This window comes from Corvus brachyrhynchos, unplaced genomic scaffold (assembly GCF_000691975.1).
Source record: "Corvus brachyrhynchos isolate BGI_N302 unplaced genomic scaffold, ASM69197v1 scaffold80, whole genome shotgun sequence".
Lineage (NCBI taxonomy): Eukaryota > Metazoa > Chordata > Aves > Passeriformes > Corvidae > Corvus > Corvus brachyrhynchos.
Genome location: NW_008236769.1, coordinates 2,990,852 through 3,012,103, shown reverse-complemented (window position 1 = coordinate 3,012,103; position 21,252 = coordinate 2,990,852). Strand labels below are relative to the sequence as shown.

The window sequence follows — 21,252 nt, the reverse complement described above, 5'->3', positions numbered from 1 at the left end:
TTCTTTTATTTGCCATTTGCATGGCTTCCTTTTACAGAGCTGTATATATTAGAGTTTCTCAAGATACTGTCTTTTTTTCTCTGGGAAGAATTTTTATCTATGTACATATTAAGGATAATATTCCTATGTTCTAGAAAGACTGGTAATGAAGCTGGAGCATGAAGAGTCTCTCTGACCATCCAGGACCGTTAGGCACCTTACACTCCTGCATGCAGTCACTGCAGAGGCTTGTGTCAGCTTGGCAGAGCACTTACAGTTAGTTCAGTGTTTTATAAAAAACCACTAACTGTGGATGATACAGAACATGCATTTAAGTTCTTTCTGGAAGAGCTCAGAAAGAAAAACAGACACTGCAGCTTCAGTCAGTGAACAGTTTCCTGCTTACCTTTGTATGAGGTGCTCTGTCAGGTCATACGACTGCCAAGAGGTGGAAGCATACTTCGAACTGATCGATCAGTGCAATAATGAAAAGCATGACAAACATGACAGAACTTAAAGAACTAGTTGGTAGCAATAAAATTATCTGAAATGTTGTTAAAAGAAAGCTGAACACATCCAGAATGCTATTAGCAAATTAAATCCAGATGTCTTAGGTCAAAAAATTACACCAAAGCTTAAGTACAAAAGAAGCTCCATAAAAGAGGAGATAGACCTGCAGTGTCTGCTATAATGTAAAAATCTCTGGCTTCCTCATCCATGAGAAATTCCATAAGTAACTGAATAATTTTCTCACGAACATTAAAATCTAATTTCCACTGATACTGTATGAACAAGTCACAAAACAATCACTAATCAACACTACTAAAACTGCATTTCATTTTCAGTTTTGAAGCACTACCAACTACACAGGTGTATGAAAAGGGAATTAATGTTCAGAAAGTTTGGAGCTTGACCTTCAAAGTAAAGGTGCCAGAATGCCATAAAATCCCATAAGGATTTGCAATTAGTATATGCTGGATATTATGGTGCCACATTTGAATGTTTTGAGGTGTTTACAATTTAGAGGGGTCTCAAAGCCCTCAGATATTCACTAGTGTCTACATACACTTCAGTATAGAGTACATGTGTGGTTTTGACTTTTCAGTAGATGAATGCGAGGGATATTTTATCTGAATTCCACCCGAACTGAATGAATTCAACAGTATAAAGAAGGACAAATGAATGTTAACTTGTAAATAATGTGCAGGAAACTAAAAATAAAACAAAGCAGAGATAAAGGTCAGAATAAATGGAGTAATATCCTTGATTTAAACTCTATTGAAAAGTCCGCCAGCCACAAACAATTTTGATTGATTAGCAATATTTAATCTACTGGAGGTCAGCCACTTAGCTAGCTAATTTTATTTATCTGTATTTGCCACTAGGATAAAGTGTTTGTGACATCTAACCCACTTTAAGCAAAAGTCTATCTTTACCAGCTGTAAGGCAATCTTGACAACTGAAAGCCCAAGTGAAACAAACTATTGTGGGTGGAGGGGCTGTACGAAATGAAAAACTTCCTGCCCTAAGAGCAGTTATTCTAAAGGCTACAGGTAGATATAAACAATGTGAATATAAGAAATCAGACCAATGAAATATCCAGTTACATATAACAAGCAGAATTTAAAAGTTTGAACATTTACCTCTTGGAACTAAAGAAAATGTTTGGTGTGAAAACTCTTGATGTTGCAATCACATGGGAAATTTCAAAATTTGGAGAATGAAACAAAAGCAGTAGTGAGGAGAAACAGCAGTACAGAATGAATACAGGAAAAGATGAGACAAGTAAAGCAGACAGCTGCAATATGAGTAGATGTTACAAAAGAGAGAGATGACTGAGAGAACAAAGAAGAAAAATTTGATATTATCTGAAAAAGTCAAGTAAACCTCTTTTCAAAAGAGTAGAAATAGTAACTTCCTTAGAGTTAATTGAGGAAAGGCAGTTTTCAATAGAGATATCACAGATACAATTTCAAGTATGAAGCAAGAAATGAGGAAACCAGTCACATTGTTCTAATTTCAGTTGCTTCCCAGAATACAGACACATTCAGGGATCAATTCCCATACTAATGCCTTCAGGGAAAGCAAGTTGTACAAATTGTTCAGATGAAGCAGGAGGAAGTCAGTTTCAATGTACAACTCCAAGCTTCACATCAATACATGTGTGAGAAGATGACACTTGACATGGCATTTAAAGAGGACAAAACCTGGCTGCATTAAGCCAATCTGTCTTGCCAAGGCTACTTCTTTATATAAATATAGCCAATTGATATTGACTGACTCATCAGAAGTAAGTCACACACTTCCCAGGTACGTGACTTTGCACTGGCTCTGGGAGAGAAAGGTGAGTCCTCCATGAGTGCTGGGACGTCTGCTTCTCCAATTTAATGATCAGTGTCTCTACAGATGCTCATAGAAGGAAAGCTACTGGTAAGAAAATGACTCAGTCTTACATTCCTTACCCAGACCAAACAAATCCCAGCTATTCAACAAATACAAAAAGGACCAGGGATAGGTCAAGGAAGAAAATTATTTTCCTAACTCAAAGACTTCTGGAAGTTTTACTATTTATGCTTAACATTAAAAACTCACTAAAACTTATGGGCCCTAACTCTTTGTAAAATCTCCTTCTCCCTCCAAATTAATATAATTATCAGTCTACAATCTATCTTTTTCAATATGCCTAAATGACATACTGAAAAACTACAATGACCTCACAATTACCTGTAAAGATTTATGATTTTGTTTCCATTTCAAAGAGCATTAATCTGCTTTAGTTATAGGATGTCCAGATTATCTAAAATTAAGTTTAGCTTTTAAATGTCACATGGACTTCCGTCACACATTTTAGGCATTTGACTCTCAAACTTTAGTTCCTGTACACTGCAGGGAACACACTGTATAAACACTAGCTGCTGAGTGGTTTTTTGTTTGGTTGGTTGGTTTTTTTTAAACACAGTACTACACTGAAACCCAGAGTCAAAATCAGAGATGTAGTGCAAGTCATGAATGTATGTGTATTTTCTCTTCCTCCTGACAGTCAATAAGCATACTTCTAATATGTTTTATGGCAGCAGTCAGATGTTCATAAAGGATTTTGCACTTTGCTTGTTTTCCCATTTTACTCATGAACTTCTCCAGCTGTTACCCACAGAAACACAGATTGCACAGCTGACCACTGGCCTCGGTGCATGTATCAGATCAACAGCTGTGAAGGCAATATTATTTATAACTATATTCACCAGAAATAAAAATTGTCTTAAAATTTAACTACACTGGCTTAAAAGGAAGGCTTACAATTATAACTACATTTCTAAAAGCCGATAAAACCTCCGAACATCCTAATTACAATTACTAGGTAGAGAAAGTCCCATCAGAGGCAACTTTTTTGAGCTTTGAGAAAACTTGGCTCAGATGAAGTTTGAATGACATGATGCCTGGTAAAATCTTGTGCATAGAAATAAATTATTCACAGTGATGCAGATATAACCTATACATTTCTTCAGAATTTGTCCCAGATACACTAAAAAGTTGTTAGGTACACAGCTGCACAGGCTGATCATTTTAGTTCCATGGATTTTCTGTAAAGAGATTTGCTAGCTAATAGATCTGGCTAATTAAGCAATGTCAAATACGCCATGGGTCAAGGACACAACTGTAAGAACTTCCTAGCCTAGAATCATCTGTTCATTTACTCCAATGTGCAGTAGGTCAGTAACATTTTGTTAATATAATTTAAAATTAACTGTGAAACAAGTATAACCAGAGGATGTGAAAAATATTTAAACAGATGGTTAACAATGAATTGCTGGTCACGAAATGCAACAGCTTGACAGATGATATATTGTATATATCCTGATAATTTGGGAATATTACCTGGACTGGTGGTGAAACTGTTCATGGCTCAGGATATTTTATTTATTTTTCCTTGCTTTCTCCTTTCTTTTCACTTGGAAGCTAACTTGACATAGACCAAAGACAAGCACAAATAAAGTAGATACGTAGCATCTCACCAGTGCAAGATCATCATACAGTCAACAGTACTCTATCAGTTACAAGAAATTTAGTAATCACAAAGTTCTTTCAAGGAAAATACATGAGGAAAAGTTCATGGCCAAAGATCCAGCCTGACTTCGAGGGGCAGATGATATCAGAGTTACAAGTGAGTTAAGATACAGATTTCTGAAAATCAAAATAATTTTCTCCTCTTTTTTTTTTCTGATGACTATTTTTTAATTTAGTTACTGATGTTAAAGAGAAGCAGGAAACATTATTTCAGTCTAATCTCCTAGAAATTTTTTTCTTTCACAGGTCTCAATTTTTTATTCAACCTACAAAAGTTTAGACTGCATTTCAGTCAAATTGGTGCAGTGAGTGTATCAGCCTGTTGGTCTGAAGAGAAATTTGGTAAGATCCAGAAAAATTAAAACCCAGCAAAACAATGCTCTCTATAAGCAGCAAAATCTCTATCTTGCACAGCTACAAATATTTTTCCAGTTCAGCTTTCTAGCAACTCAGCTCTGGAATTTTAATTCTACCCTAAGGTCAACTATCTCTGAATCAAAAAATACCCCTTTTTATGTGCCACGTGATACTCAGGATCAGGTTTATTTGAGCTGATTAACAGATAATCAAGGTTTGGCACAAATGCTTGATTAAGACTCACATCCAAAGTTGGATGTGCAGAGCTTAATGTTCACTCCTATCATCAGATTCTAGACACTACAAACCAAATGCTGTGGTTTATATATGATACATATATATGGATTTGGTATTGTCTCTGTAAAGTGAGTTCAGCATTAAAATAAGAGGGGCTAGTGTAGAAATCTTTAATGGAAACTTGCGTATCAGAAATTGGAACACCACAGAAAAACCACACCAAATTAAATCTAAGTAAGTAAAATGGAATGTGCCTTATCTATTCCTAACTTTAAAGAGAGGCAAACACATGCAGGCATAATTTCATACACTTTTTAATAAGGAGGGAAAATAAAATAAAACATCCAGGTTTTAATAATTCAGTTTTTAATAAACTGAATTCTGAACCATTTATTATTAGGATGTTCTTTTAAAGCCTTACTTATTAACCTACACAGGAATTCGAATAGCTTATGTTTTCCCTTCAAGACCTTGTTACATTTTTCTTTGTTTTGCATTACACCCATTATTCAATATTACATAAAGTTGACTTTGCCACCAATTTAAAATCTTCAATTCTATCCTTATTCTACACTCAAAATTAAAAAGAAAAAAGCTAACAACAAATAGTTACACATTTTGTTACTGCACTTTATTGCAGATCCATATTTGGATGACTGAACACAGATTTTTTGAATAATAAAATCCCTAAAAAAAAATTAGACCTTTGGACAACTTTTCCCCCAAAAATAATCTGAATGAGGAAAAATTCAGGAAAACTTAATAAACATAATTAAGTTTCACCTTCCGAGGTAATATTTAGTGTTCTTGAAACACTCTTGAAACTGATAGGGTTGCATTTGTTAGGACCATCTAGGTACATATGCATTTAGAGCTCCTGGCTAAACTATCTAAAAATAGCAAAGTAGATAGCCTGTCAGCAAGGTATTACTAACTCTTGTTCAATTCTTTCTAATATTTATAGCTTTTGAATTGAAAAGGGCACAACAAGCATTGTCTTCCTATAGTCACCTTTTCCTTTCTTCCTTTTCCTTGTGTGTTGACATTCCTTTCCAAAACAGCAACTTCCTTCAAATAAAAGAAGCACTTTCAATTTCTTTGCATGTTTCCAGTTTTCAGTAACGATTTCCTTCAGCTTTATCCAAACCCATATGAAAGATACACTGAGTTAAGCCTTAAGCTGCACTGTCTGAATTATTGAGTAAAATATCCCACATAAAAGACCCACGGAGAACTGCATAACAGCAATTAATGATGCAGGTTTTTCTTTATATGACTCAATGGCCCCTGAGACTTAATATGTCTTCTGGAGTCAATAAAATAGTTTCTGCTGCAGCCTATGGCTCCAAAATAGTAACTATATTATTTCTGGAATAAAAATCAAAATGTCAAATTGACATGAACTATAATAATATTTTACTCTGTCTTTTAATGAAATATATTTCATTTAGCATATGCAGACACTACAATAGTAAATACACATCTTAAAAATTAGGAATCTATGTATGAAGAACACAGTTTGACAAATACTTTATTGAACAGCTTTAGCAGTCAGTAATGTGTACCTCCTACCTAATAACTACAAAATGTCTATATTAGGAACATCACTTATTTCCTCAAGTGAATACTGAAAGGCTTCATAGGAAAAAGGTAATTCTGAAGAAACTCTAGCATCCTAAGTAGAATTTTTTCTTTTATTTGCACTGAAATATATATTTGTCTATAAATCAGTTATGAATGTATAAGATTAGCAAACAAAGGAAAATATTATCCATAACATTCAGAAATCTTTCTGTGCTGACAAAGGTGACCTAATGTGTAAAGAAATAGCAGGTATGCATTTGAACTGCGGGACTGTTTCTGCAATTCTTTTATATGATCAGGTCTCTTCTGTCTAGATTTATTCTGTTCAGACAAGACAGGTACAAACACTTGTGCTTACCAAAGATAATTTTCCCTAATACGCATTTTGCCATCCCAGTATATCATGCTGTCATGTTAAACCACATGCTTTTCTCCTTTCAGATGCAATCTCAAACTGGTTATATTGCCTTTAGTTTTAAACTTAGAGTCACTATTAAAGCAGAGTGGGAAAATAATCCCAGGATATACTGAGTATCAGGATAAATTTACCAAAGGATTTTGCCTGATTTTGCTTTTTACTTAGAAAATATGCATTTAGTCACAGAAAATTAAAGACAGTGAAATGTCTGATTTTCTACCTCCCAGCTTCTTACTTTCCTCTCTCCATACTGTCCACAGCTACACAAAGTAATTCCAGGTTGATATGAACAAATACTGAAATTATTCCCAGCTTCAGAACAGTGCTATCAATGCTACTGGGAACATGGCAATATTTTCTGCAACCTAGAATACATACACTTAAGAAAGAAGAAAAAATGCTGTGCTTGTTTTAATTACATACAGTAAGTCCAAAATATACATTTTTATCTGAAAATGCCAATAAATGTATTATTTAGAACTAAAATTTTGCTGCACTTTAGAAACTGCTTCTGGAAGGGGTCTAGAAAGCCAGAAATGTCTTTTCAGTTAAAATGGCCATGAAAATAAGAGACAGGCTACAACCTATTTTGCTGTACAAGCTTGCTGAATCTTCATAAAGCTGTATACATGAGAAAAATGCTAATCATCAGTTAGACTAAACTGCTGAAAAAATTATCTGTGCTTTAAGGTAGAAAACAGGCCAAAATCAGATAATGACAACAAGAAATATAACGGTTGTGCCAAGAGAAGACAGAAGAAAATTAGGAATTAAAAACCAAATGTGATTGTTGGGTAACAGAGGAGGACTGACATATGCAGCCCAGCAATTGCATTTCAATATCTGTAATGGATAATTACATGTTAGGCTCTAAAGGAGATTCCTTTATAAAGCAATCTCTTTATCATCCATTATATATCCCTTGCAAGGCATAAAAGGAAAAAACTCTCCTTTTACTTGCAAAGACTGAGCAATTACCACTATATAGATATCCTGGAATTAAAATACTGCTCCTCACAGTGGAGCCCCTACCAGTTTTTATTCTGTAAAATTTACTATGAAATCTATGAAATCTGCATTAGCTTTAAATAACAGTCACATGTGTTGAGATTTTAATTAGAAAGCTGAAGGCTGAAAACAAACTAGTAACTCCAAAGTTATAATCGTTTCCACCTAATTTTTGGTAGCCTTTTCACATTCTCATATACGTTCCTTCTTCCTGAAATAGAACTGCCAGGAACAGAACCTCAGTGGAGATGTATTTGTCAGAAAGGCTACACAGAGTCCATGAAATACTAGGGGAAGTCCTGTCTTAACTTCTTTTATTGATGGTACTAAATCAGAGCTGCTAGGTATCTGTTGCTCCTAAGACTACCCTCTTCTACAGTCTTCCCAGGATCTCCAATTTGGCTCTATTAACTTGTTTAATTCAAAGCCCTGCCTTTGAGCACCTTTAAAGAAAATAGCTAAGTAGCTAAAGGGTTGTAATCAGAGGGAAACATAAAAAAAGAGGAAATTTTCCAAAGAGTTTCCATGTGTATGCCTGTTACATTCAAAAGCACAGCCGATCCTGTTATGGTGCACAACAACTCGTTGGGAAACCCCAATGTCAGAATTTGCTGATACAAATTCTTTTGGGGACAAAATTATCATTATTTACTCCTGTCATAACGAAAATGCTTCCTTTGAGAAATAATTGACTATCGCAGCTGCTTTAGTCTCACTGTCCTAGGTGATCTACTAAAGATTCCAAAAAGCCAACATGTGAACTGTATACACTTCTACACTAGAAAAGAATGGACAGTTATAAATTCCTCTCAGATTCTGCTTTGGAGAACAGTTCCAAGCGGTCCAACAAAAAATAATTAATCCCAGTGTAAATACTGACAACAAATAACCCTACTGCTGCTGTTGTAAAATACTGTCCAAAAATATAGCTGAAGAAGGTCTAATCCAGAGATGAAATATACTTTCTAGCCAGGTGTAGATGAGCTGACTGTGTACTGCAGCATTGCTGCTGGACAGCAGCAGGCTTTGGTGAGGAATGGAAAGCAGAGACCTCATGGCCTGGCTTACCTTGGCAGTTTCATCTCCACGTTTGGTTTCTCACATCAGCACCATGCTTTCCTGGTATTACCTCACTGCTGCTTTGTACTGACAGAAAAGAATACATTGCACATTTTAAACAGAACATGATTACAAATGGTTACAATAATTCAGAATCAAAGAAGTTAAAATATATCCTATGCTGAACTAGCTACTCAAAACAGATGAGTCAGAGATTGAATATTCAAGGAAGGCACATTGAATTCAGATTCAACGGCACCTCAGTAAAAAAGGTACTATAACAATAGAAAAACTGATTTGTAGCAGATTATAGCAAGCAGGATTATATCCCTTTAGTTGACAATGTACTGGGAACCCTAGTACAACATTACAAAATCAATACTGTCTATAGCATGTTTCTTATGCCACACAAATGGAAGGCAGCAAATGTAACCCCAACACTTAAGACAAACCTGGAGAATTGGTAAGACTAGCATACACTTCTCTGAGCTCTGTACACCATTGCCAGAGACAGGCTCCCAGCCAAGAGGGTTCTTTGGAATGACACAAATATTAGTTTTGAGTATAACCGTTTCGCTCATTGAAAGCCGAACTAACTTGCTTGGAGTGGCTTGAAAGTTATGCTTTTTCCAGTCAAGTCTGATAAGCAGACTGTCAAAAGGAAACCTGTTCTGCCTATGCACTCCATCACCAGTGTTTGTTCTACAGGCAGTTGCTCCCAGATGACAAACTGTGGGCTGTATTCCTGTTACTAAGCAGTTATTGCCAAATTCTTGGCAATCATTGCCCAAAATAAATGTTAAGAGGTAAACACAAGGTGAATCAACAAAAAAGACCGTTACGTCTCTAAGATGTCCAGTGATCATATTCATGAGACTGTGGCTGCAAAGTTACAGCAGATAAAAGCATTTGATGTCATCTCAGAAAAAAACTAATTAAACTCTGTATTAGAAAATGATTTGTGCTTTAGCCATATCCAGTGTGCAAAAGGCTGTAGCCAATGTGAGTTGAATTGAGGACTGTGGGATTTGAAAACTGGAAAACTGGGCAGCCAGTATGGATGTGATGTAAGGTAAAGTCCATCAAGATTTATGCTATAGAGCTAGGATTTCAAAGGAAAGCACAGGAAAAACATCAATGCCCATAGATCTAAACAAAACAACTGTATATTGCAGTAGACAATAAAATACAAAGGAGGCTCAGAGGAGACTGGAATTTGCAAAGGCATATCTCATGTCCAAGTTACTTAGTTGCTCTGAGCAGTAAGTATACAAAGCCATTATGCCAAATGTAACTGTTTGGGATGTAGATAAGAGTATTCCCAATTGGATCATGGGCATCATTATCTACATTGTTAATGTCTTTGCCACATTAAAGAGACAGCAACAGACTAATGGATGAATACTGGACAGTAATTTAGTAAGCTGAGTCCCTAAATCCACCTGCTTGTTACACTTTGGGAGATCTCTAGCTGAAGCTCAATTACAACTTCATATGTTTGAGGAATAAAAACTTTATTTGCTTACTTGTACCTTTCATTTGCTGCTAAACAACTTTCCATCCTTTTTGAAGTGATTGTTAGGACACAAATTCAGCACAGGGTATAGAGCATAACCTTAGAATATGCTGCAGAACAATGCCACAAGAAAGAATTTCTTCACTGAAAGGCTTGTCAAAGATTGGAACAGGCTGCCCAGGGGAGTGGTAGAGTCATCGTCCCTGGAAGCGTTCAAAAAACAACTGGATGTGGCAGGCATTTAGTACTATGGTTTAGTTGATATGGTGGTATTCAGTCAAAGATTGGACTCAACAATCTTGGAGGTTTTTTCAACCTTAATGATTCTCTGATACTAAAAAACTAGCTAAGCCATTACCACCTAGATATCCCTCAATGTTTTAGGATCTTTCAGCATTTGAAAGCTGTCCCAAGAAAGATGGGATCTAGCTGTTGGAAAGTTCATGAAGCAATCTTATTAGCAATATTATACTAATAATAACATACGGAACTCCTTTTGCCCTTCACCAGGAAATGGTTAACTGTTTCCATCTGAGTCACACTACCAGAACACTGGTGAAGGTGCTTGGTGACATGAAAGACTCAAATGATCAGACACACCATAAACTGAAGGTGTTTCCTAAATTTACATTAGAACATATTTCCTAAACTTATATTACAACATATAGTATGTTAGAAAAGAAGTTCATATATTAAAAAAAATTCATTCTTCAAGAAAAGAACCTTTAACTATCAGTTAATAAATAATATAAATAAAATATTGGTCCTCTTTAGGCTCAAGGTGGAGGCTGTTTGACATCTGAGAGTGTCTGCTGTAAATGTCTGCTTCCTCTTGAAGTGTCCTCCCACTTGGTTCCTACTGGGAATATTAACTACTTCCTAGTTGGAGAATCTCCCCTGGAGAAAACTAGCACAGCATGGAGAAATACCAAAGCACACACTTTCATTTGTGGCATATTGAACACACTTTCTCTAACCTCAAAGCAAGATGTCACAGGACTAAAAATGAGACATATTTCTTCCATGAGCACAAGGACTCAGTAACAGTGATCTGTCCTTAAAAGTATGGCACTAAAAAGCTGCAGACGAGATTGATTCACTACCTGTTGAATTTTGCCACGAACTAGGATGGCCACTCACAGCCATGTCTGCTGCTGAAAAATATATGAGTCCAAAGCAGGTCAGGTGGTTGACTCGGAGCGAGGTAATCATTCCCTTCAGTGATCATTTAAGAAAAGACCTGGAACTGACAAGCTATCTGATGGATGAAGGGGGATGATTTTCACGTTTCATCTTCCCAGCAAGGGCACTGCTCAAGGTCTTGCATTACTTGCCAATTACAGCTCACTTTCAAGAAACAGGCTGAGGTCAAGACTGTAATCAGCTTCAACTGGATCCAAATAGCCATGTACTTGGTTACTGAGTCCATCATATTTTAAACAACAGAAAACACTTACTAGAAAAATAACAAAATAGTTTCATTATTGCTCTTCAATTATAATAGAAAATCCCTCCACCCACAAGAAAAAAAAAGGAATCTGCTTTGGTCCAAATAGTGATACCAATAGTACAACATGTTGAACATGGTACTTGGGAATCCAGTCCTACATTTCCTTATTCTATGCATCCACATAACAAAGAGATGTCTAAAAGTGTTAGTGAATATAGAAAATAAACCAATATTGAATTAGATACTTTACCACTTCGATAAATATTCACTACAGAGATAAAACTCTGTGAATAAAAAGTTACATTTTATAATTTTTCATGACAGCAAAATCTCTCTCTATAAATTAAGAGTTGTGAACATCCAGGTTTATAACCAGAAGGAAAATCCCCAGATTACTACTTCTTTAAGAAGGAACAAAAGACAAAAATGGGAGGAAGGGAGATCTTCCAAAGATGAAAAAAAAGTGTACCTCTTTATACTCACCTATATTCATAAAGATAAGTAACTGCAGATAATTTCTTCTAAAACTTAGTATGATAACCCCAAAGCCAAAAAACAGTTCTGCAGCAGAACTCCTAATCCAACACATTATTTCTTTATTTATGGTAGGCAAATTAAGGATGAACAAAACCACAGGAGGTGGTACACTTGTAATAATCCATATCAGACCTCATAGCAGAAGGTCAAATCTTTAGTATGGTTATTTAAAATTAAAAAATAAAATTACCAAAGATTTTCTAATGAGTTCTTTTAACAAAAACAAACCAAAACAAAACCCCAAAACCAACCAAAGAAAAAAAACCACAAAAAACACACACACACAAAAAAAGAAAGAATTTCACTATATTTTTATTTCTGTGTAGAATCATTGATGTGATTATCTTTATTTTGCAAAAAAAAGTATGAGATGAGCTAATTATTGCTCAGCTGTATCAATGGTAAGGTATCAAGTATGGGCAAGGCAGGCATATTATGTCTTACTTCTGATCTGTCAGACCAATTTTGAGTCCTCTGTCCAGTTTGAGTATCAATATCCTAAGAAGATTATTAAAAACTGAAAAAGGTTCAGAAAAGAACCACAACACTTATTTTGCATCTAGAAAACAAATGGTACAAGTGCTGAAGTAGTTTTACTCAGTTTCTGAAAGAAAAAAGTGAGGTTCCTAAACAGAGATTAAGTTAGTCTACAAAGAATAATGAAATTGGATGCTGCATAGTATGTTAAATCTAGCAAAAAATAGGTAAAGGTATTATATAGGTAGCTCTTAGGCTAAACAGCAACAAAAACCTGAACCAGGTACTTTTGTGGAATTGAAAGTAATTATATGCTGGGCCAGCTTGTCAAAGGAATTTGCGATGAATGTTTAGCTTGGGTTTTTACAATGAGATTTACCTTTTAAATAGAAATGTTTTGGGTCTGTCAACTTTTGGCTCAGTCCAAAAATTCTAGAATTCAGAAAGTGAGCTTCTTATAATTGTCCTGTAAGATAATGGTAAGGAAGCAAATAGAAAAATTACTAGCATTTTAAGTATAACTTTTAACAGATTATTACATTTTTTGCAATCCTAACTCAAAGGTGAGCCAGTTCTCATTGACTGGGTCAGCATCTGAGTTGATTGAGAATACTTCCCTGTTTCAATTACTTCTTTATTATTTCTGAACTATTAAATCAATTTTGATTGTGAGCAAGTGATCTACACTTTGTCATATCTTAATTGTCAACTTGCAAAGCACCAGTTTCAGCATCCTATTCTGCCTTACATTACACCTCTTTACTTCTGAGAACAATTGCTCCTGTTCTAGTAACCTGATTTATCTGAGACTACTTATCTAACCATAAAATTGGCCAGAATGTGAACTCTGAGCTCTGTGATGAGTAAGCGGGAAACTAACACAATTTACATTGACGTTGAATAAATATACCTAACGAACATAGTAATTTTTGTCTGAATGTCTTAAAAAATTAGAAAATGCAAACTGTGCATAATTCCTTTTATCACCAGCTGCAAGTTACAAGTGAAGCAAGGCAGACATCTGATGGACCTTCTATCCCTGGGATCTTACTAGGTGTTCAGTGGCTAACTTGATATTTGAAGGTACAGATACTCTCACTGTCTTGCAGATATAAATTTAAATCTCGGACTTCAAAGGAGGTAACTTAGATGGCATATTAATATAATTTCAAAATGTAACATGTATATGCTAAGGCTAAATAAAATTTGACTCAGTGTGGAAAAAAAAGTTCTTTCAAATGAAAAAATAGTCAAGGACTTTACTGAGATGATAAATTACTTTCCAAGAGGACCGACTACACCCTTCTATAGAGAAGAATATGATCTTACTCTCCAAGGGGTATAACACTCACTGCACTTGAATATTATGGATTATCAGCAGAAATTTTGGCTTTCCAGAAATATCAGGATCACTAAACAAGATAAATCTATGCCTGCTTTTTAAGTGCAACTGTTAAGCATGCTGTCACCATCAGAGAAACTCACGCACTGTTCCTGAAAGTTCCTCAGACACAGGCAAAAAGTGGCTGTAGATAGACGATTTTTTCCACCAGCAGAAACTGTCATTTCTGATTACCTAGAGACATCCCATCACTTTGTAGAGACACAGTTAGAAAAATGCTGAGTATGAGCTTCTAGTACCAAAAGAATAGATCAAACTGTGGATGTACAAGAGTCTGTTCTGATGTACCTACAGCAATTCCTGAGTGTTATTGATATAATATCATAATGCTTATGTCCAATAAAGGTATCTTCCTTAAAGTCCTAAACAACTCACTTCTCTGGTAACCCTTTTTCTTTTCTGTTTCAGATGTTGGTTTTATTTTCTGTATTAGAATTTGGTTTTAGTAATGAGAGTAAAACTCATATTTCTTCTGTGTAAAAGTAGCAGTATTCCCTACAATAACTCTGATATAACTACTGATAAATAAATACCTGATTAATGAACATATATTACCTGATCTACTCTCCTTTTCTATCACTATCTCCCATTATCAACAATAAGAAAGTAGCTGTTGTAGTCAACTCCAGATGATTGAAATTTTGTCTGTTTAGAGAAGAATTTTTTTTTGACCATTGATCCAATAAAGAAAATGTGCCTGGAGAACCACATACCTCTAGAGAGACCACTGGAAAAAAATGACTGCAGAAAGGGAAAACAGAGTTGTTGTGTCAGATTAAATCATCTACCTCATTAGATCTAGGCAGCATTCAGTCTGGCTGAACTGAACTTTCTACCAGGTGCAGAACAATTAATCACCAGAGAAATAGGTCAGATAACTAAAGGAAGAACTCTCCTATAAAAAAAAAATAAAATAACAATGGCTAAAACACAAGAACTTCTCTAAACCTTAAGAATATGTAAAATTATTTGTATGCCAAAAAGACAGATGTTCTAAAGCTGAGGAATATTTTGAGTGAAGGTGGCTGATGGTTAAATCAGCCAGAAAAATACAATAAAAAATTATGAATTCTGTAGGAAGATGAATTAGATAGCCAAAATGTTGCAAGCCTCCAATAAAATGAGAAGCTTTAGTTAAAAACTCATTTTTCTTCTGTGTTATAGTAGCTACATTGCTTATAAATGTGAGAGTAATAGTGAATATATGGGAAAAAGGGGAAGAAGCAAATGAATTGATGCATTTAAAATTTGCATAGGAAACTAATACATTTTTTTAAATGTTAATTATAAACTAGTAAGTTTGCAAGAAAGCATTGTATTAATAACTCAGAGTGTAGGACTCTATCCATATATTTCTTTTGGCATCCTTTCAATTACAGTATTCATCAACTTCAGTCTCTGTAGACGTAGAACACCAGACACACACATTACTATTGAGAGTGACAGTAAGTGTTCAGAAAAGACACTCTTCAGCAGACACCAGCCTGGAAACACCAAGTTTTTCAGCAACAATGGACCAGCCTTCAGAAGATGACTCAGAGATGACAGACTGCTTAAAGCAGGCATCTAAAGGGTGAAGGTACCTATCACAAATTCTCATGGCTAGCAAGCTGCTTTTCTCACCTGACTATTTCTGTTTTTTTTTTAAACTGCATCCATAAATTGGAGCTTCTAGTATGAAAAATGGGAGGAGTTTTCCTCTTATTCATTCTGCCCAGTAGTGGCTTGCTGACCAGTCATGCAGGATGCACAACCTGATGAGATGTCCACATGTGCATAATTCCAAATCAACTACAATAAATTCTGCTGTCTACAAATGACTTACTAGTGCTGTTTGAGCTAAATATTTAATCAAGAAAACTGGAGTTCTGTGTTAAAGATTTCTATCGACTGCTCACTCACCCACATATGAGGAGTTGTTTCAACAGCTGTTTAGATTCAATTTACCTTGTAATTTATGAAGAATTAATTGAACAAATTACTTCTAAGGAAAGCCTGAAATTATTAATATTAAAATTTCTATCATATTTTTGTCTTTTGTCCACTGTCATCTCTGCCTAATCATTTCACAAATTGGTCCATGCTTGCTTCCATACTTCACAATTCTGTGCATAACTCTCTTTGACACCCAGACCAAATCTAAGAAAAGAAAAATGGCATAAAAGCCCCTTTGTTTATTACATGCTATCTGTAGGATGAAATGCTCATCATTATGAATCTTCAGAAACAAATATCGAGGAAAAGCTTGGCAGAGGCTGCTCAGAGAGTTCATGGAGTCTCCTTCACTGGAAGTGTTCAAAGCATGCCTGGGTGCAATCCCTTGCATTGCTCTACATGAACCTGCTTTAGCAGGGGATTGGGACCAGATGATCTCCAGAGGTCCCTTCCAACCCAAACATTCTGTAATTCTGTGGTATTACTCCTTTTCCATCCATGAAGAACATTGTGAGGAGGGACATCACTGTGGAAATGTTGACATTCCCAGCAGATCATAGTCTGGATGGAAAAACAGCTCCACAGGCTGCTAGTTTCAGAGCAACCACAAGTAACTTCCACTTCGTTTCCAATCATATCCAGTCATATCCTTGTCAAAAACTGTTGTAAATATCACAAGCAACTACCACTGTGTCTGTGGTTTTGCTCTTTTTTCCAGCTGATGAATGGGAAGTTGTTAACAGCCAAGATTACTAAAATGGGATTAGAAGCTGCTTTGACATTTTGGAGGAATTAAGTGTTTCAGTAATTTAGCTCAACTATTACAATTTTAGCTGTAAAGTTCTACTGCTGCCACTGTCAGGACTCCTAAACAAGGATTTTAGACAGATACCAATAACAGAGATATGGAACCCACATTTTACAGTAATCTATATGGCTCCTTCCAAGTCATGTTTCTCTATTAGATGTTCTAACTACTGTAAGAGTATTTCCTAAGAAGCAGGGTATTCCTATTTAAATATTTTTGATCAGTCGTATAATTCAGATTTCTTCTCTGAACCTTATTCCTAATGGTGTAGGTTTCAGTGCATACCTTGATGAAGAGGGGTCTATTTTTCAGTTTATTTAATTAATAAGTGATTTAGCTTTTGAAAAGCAATCCAGGTTTCCCAAGAAACTTCAGGACAAAGCCATTTAAACTTAGGTTGATTTCATGATGCTTCAACCTCTCTGTCTCCAACACTTTACCCAGAAAAACTTTCATACAAGGAAGATATTCACAAAGAAAACTTTTTCCATTTCAAGTTCATATGATCCTTATATATGAAGATCACAAAGTACTTTTCAGAAAAGTACTAAAAATATACTGAGGTCATATAAATCAATATCCTGAGTATGGCATAATCTTAAGATTATACATATATATATATATATACACATATATATACATATATATACATATACATATATATACATACATATACATACATATACATATATATACATATATATACATATACATATATATACATATACATATATACATATACATATAACTACTCAGTTCTTGTATCTCATCCTACTTATGAATGACTTCAGGAAAAACTTGCCATACAAGAAGAAATAATTTTAAATTGATACCGAGGTGTATCTAGGAACAACCTTTCCTGATTAGGTATCAATGCATTACTCTCCACATCTAATAAATTACTCTTTTAAAAAAAAAGTAAAGTTTATCAAGGAGGACATAACCTAATCTATGGAGAGTTAAATATTTAACTTAGGGACAACGCCTCTGCAATCCACAACCCATGAGAATGAATAAATCTATTCTGCTACTCATCACTTTAGGAGCTATCATACAATATTGAAAACACCTATTTGAAAAATCTTTTATAACAACAGTAAAACCACTCAGCAGTTAAAGGGAACTGGGCAAAACCACAGAAAGCATACTGCAATCTAAGTGAGTGCAATACATCATAAAATAATATTTAACTGAGAGATAAAGTCTCTGCAACCCACAATCTACTAAAGTGTATAAATCTATTCTGCTACTTATCACTTTCAGAGCTTTCATACAATATTAAAAACATCTATTTGAAAATACTTTCTTACAACAACAGAATCATTCAGCAGTTGAAGGCAATAGGACAAAACCATAGAAAGCATACTCTTATCTGAGTGAGTGCAGCATAAGTATAAGCAAGTATATACAATGTTTACTCTGAAAATACATTATTTTCAAAAAGAATTAAATAATTGCAAACTATTATTATCATACACATAATTTGCAGTGAAGAGTCTGAAGGAAGCAGAATATTTCTTGCACTTATGGTAATTATGACACTGAACAGGGTGCTCTTGATTTACATCGTTGCATCCGATTCTTTCAAATTAATGTGGTGTTTCACAAAGTTCAGAATCATGACAATCCAGCGAAAGATAAGTTATCTTCAGGCTTTTGTTACCATGAGAGGGACACAATAGGATTCTGAAACCTCAATCTCTACCAAAGCTTCAGAATGAGTTTTAGCATCCTGCATTGCGTGCACTGTGTTAAAGACAATTACTGACTCTGATCTCCAGGTAGATAAAGGATGTGTTTTATAAACTATAAACTCTTAAATTGCATGAAGCAAATAGATAGATCTTTTTGGGACATACTAACCTCTGTGGAAAAGAAAGAAGGGATACAACCTACCCAAACCCAGAAAACTACAAATATCTTTATAAGACCCAACATTTTCAGAAAGCTGAGACCAACTTCCTCACTGATTTCTGGAAAAGCACATGCATAGTCTGACTATACTTGTAAAATTTCCTTTTTTTTAACATTCTACTCAAAAACTTCTCTAATATTTGCACAATTTTACAATGCCTGTACTTTTCACTCATGAGTGGAAATGAATAGCCTTGATACTTATTAACATATTAGATATTTTTTCAATTCTTTAGTAAAAATGTAAAATTTTTTTATTATTATTATTGCAATCAGTTCAGATCTTTAAATCACAAGTTAAAAAAAAAAAACCAGGGAAGAAATCTGCATTGATCCTGAACTAAGAGGAAAAAAAATTCTTCAGTCTGTGAAATTTAACTAAGGCCCATGAACACACACCATTATTTATATCTGTTACTTGATTCCCATGTAACATGCCTTTTATGCCATCCACAGAAGTAGAACATCACAGAAGAATGGGGCATACATGTCTTCCTGTGGTTTCCTCTAGCTAGCATGCTGGAAACCTGTCCTGCACTAGCTAAGAACAAACTTTAAGACTGTGCACACAGACTGCCAGACTTTTGGCCAGTGAGGAAGACAAAAAAGGCAGCTGCACAAGAAACTTATTTCCTACAGAAGTAATACAACCACTGACAGACATCTTCACATATTTTGAACTGTCTTTCCATTATCAGCTTCTCCAGCCATAGCAACAAGTACAGACAACAATCAGATGATGTATTTTACCAGGGAACCCAAACAGATGTGGCAATCAGACTTGACAGAGCACACCCAAACATGCCAAACAACCTAAAATGTAAATATAGATTTTTTTCCCAATCTTTGCAGCCTCCAATGCTAGAAATAACTTTTATGTTAACATTTATCATGTTGATTTATCAACATGATAAACTAACTAACTTTAGTTTATTTAATACTAAACACAGCACAAAAGGAAAATCAGAAGTTCATAGATTTAAAGGAATCTCTCTATTGTCATTTAAACTTAATAAAATGTACTCTAACACAATTAAAATATTTATAAAAACGCACTTGATAACACATTTTTGTCATCTCTGCAGGGCTTTAAGATTCTGTAGCAAGATTCTAGCAAGTCCACGCAAGACAGCAACACAGAGAGAGTATCAGCTGAGTAACTTCCTTATTTAAAATCACTTGAAAGGAAGACTATGTTTCTTGAAATGGCTACATAAACAGGACTGGCTTAGACCTTTTCACGGGAGAAAATTTGGCTTATATTCTTACACGGTAACACATGAAACCACAATTAGTCAACAAAGTTCTCCTTTTCATAGGTGTCTGTACACTGTATTCAAATGCCAGCTTACAGGAAGATTTGAGAATACAATATACCTTCAATATTTGAGAAACAGACCACTTAAGACTGTAATCTAATAAAACACTGGGATGCAATGATTGTCATTACATTATCGACCATGCTGCAAGCAGTGTTTTTTTAGTCTAACTCTTCATATGGTAAGAATAACAGCTCTCTTGGAAATAAGGTAAAAATAATCAATATTCCACTATTCAACATGTAAAAATCACGTTTAAAATAAAGTAAGCTTCTTGGTTTTAATTTTTAGTGCTTTTTAAAGAAACAGTATTGCCAATAGAGGAGGGGATCTGTCTAAGAAAAGAAAAGCATCAAGCAATAAAATTTGCACTTGATTGCCCTTAGTGAATGTTCAAGTTTCTTAGTTTGAATCTGAATATTGCAGTTCTTCCTCAAGCACAGTTTAAAATGTTAACAGTAAATTAAACATTCAACAGGTTTTTAAATACTATAAAAGATGTATCTTGATCTTATAACAATTCTACTACAGATGACATTAGCGTGAATAAATTACAAAACAATTTTGATTACAAAACAGTTTGAAGGCAGTATGACTGTCTATAATCCTCCTAAAATTTGCTCTACCCTCCACTACTTTAAATTTTCAGATTTAAAACAGGAATCAGAGATTCAGACTTTAATACCTAAGTTTATACCGGCAGTTTTCCGGATACCTGTTTATTTTTCCTGCAAAATTAAACCACCACAACCAACATCCACAACAGACAGCCACCGATGTGCACGTCGCTCTCAAGGTGACTCAGGTAGTGCTTTACATCCAGTTTACAGGTGCCTCCTGCCTCGCTGCAAGAGAATAACCAGAACAGAAAAAAGACGAGCCACTGAAAATCACTCCCTTACCTTCTAAACCTGCTTCAATCAGCCCAAACTGTTCCAACACTTTTACAAAAAGCACAATCACGATCAACACCGCTATCATTTCAAGCCCTTCCAAGTTCATGGTGAGTTAGGTCATGGTCTGACCACCGCCACTGAGGAAAGTGTTCTTCTGCCTGGCTTTCTTTGCAAAGCCATTAAACTAGGCGCGGAAGGCTCCTGCGAGGGTAGGGGGCGAGTGGGAGGGGAGCGGCAGGGAGCACATCCCGACTACCCCAGCAGAGGCCAGGAGAGGCGGGCGGATCAGCT

At 35.3% G+C, this 21,252-nt stretch overlaps 1 protein-coding gene across 2 annotated transcripts in view; it reads right to left on the bottom strand.

Annotated features, from left to right (window-relative positions):
* KCNIP4 (potassium voltage-gated channel interacting protein 4) overlaps nucleotides 1-21,252 on the bottom strand; it is a 296,108-nt gene that overhangs the window by 164,553 nt on the left and 110,303 nt on the right. The window contains exon 1 of one of the 2 annotated variants that reach the window (XM_008645021.2): nucleotides 20,968-21,233. The exons of the other annotated variant lie outside the window; for it this stretch is intronic. Coding sequence (XP_008643243.1) covers nucleotides 20,968-21,067 — 100 coding nt within the window. The 5' untranslated portion in view covers nucleotides 21,068-21,233. Of the gene's footprint in view, nucleotides 1-20,967; nucleotides 21,234-21,252 lie in introns of those variants that run through there. 2 annotated transcript variants of the gene reach the window in all.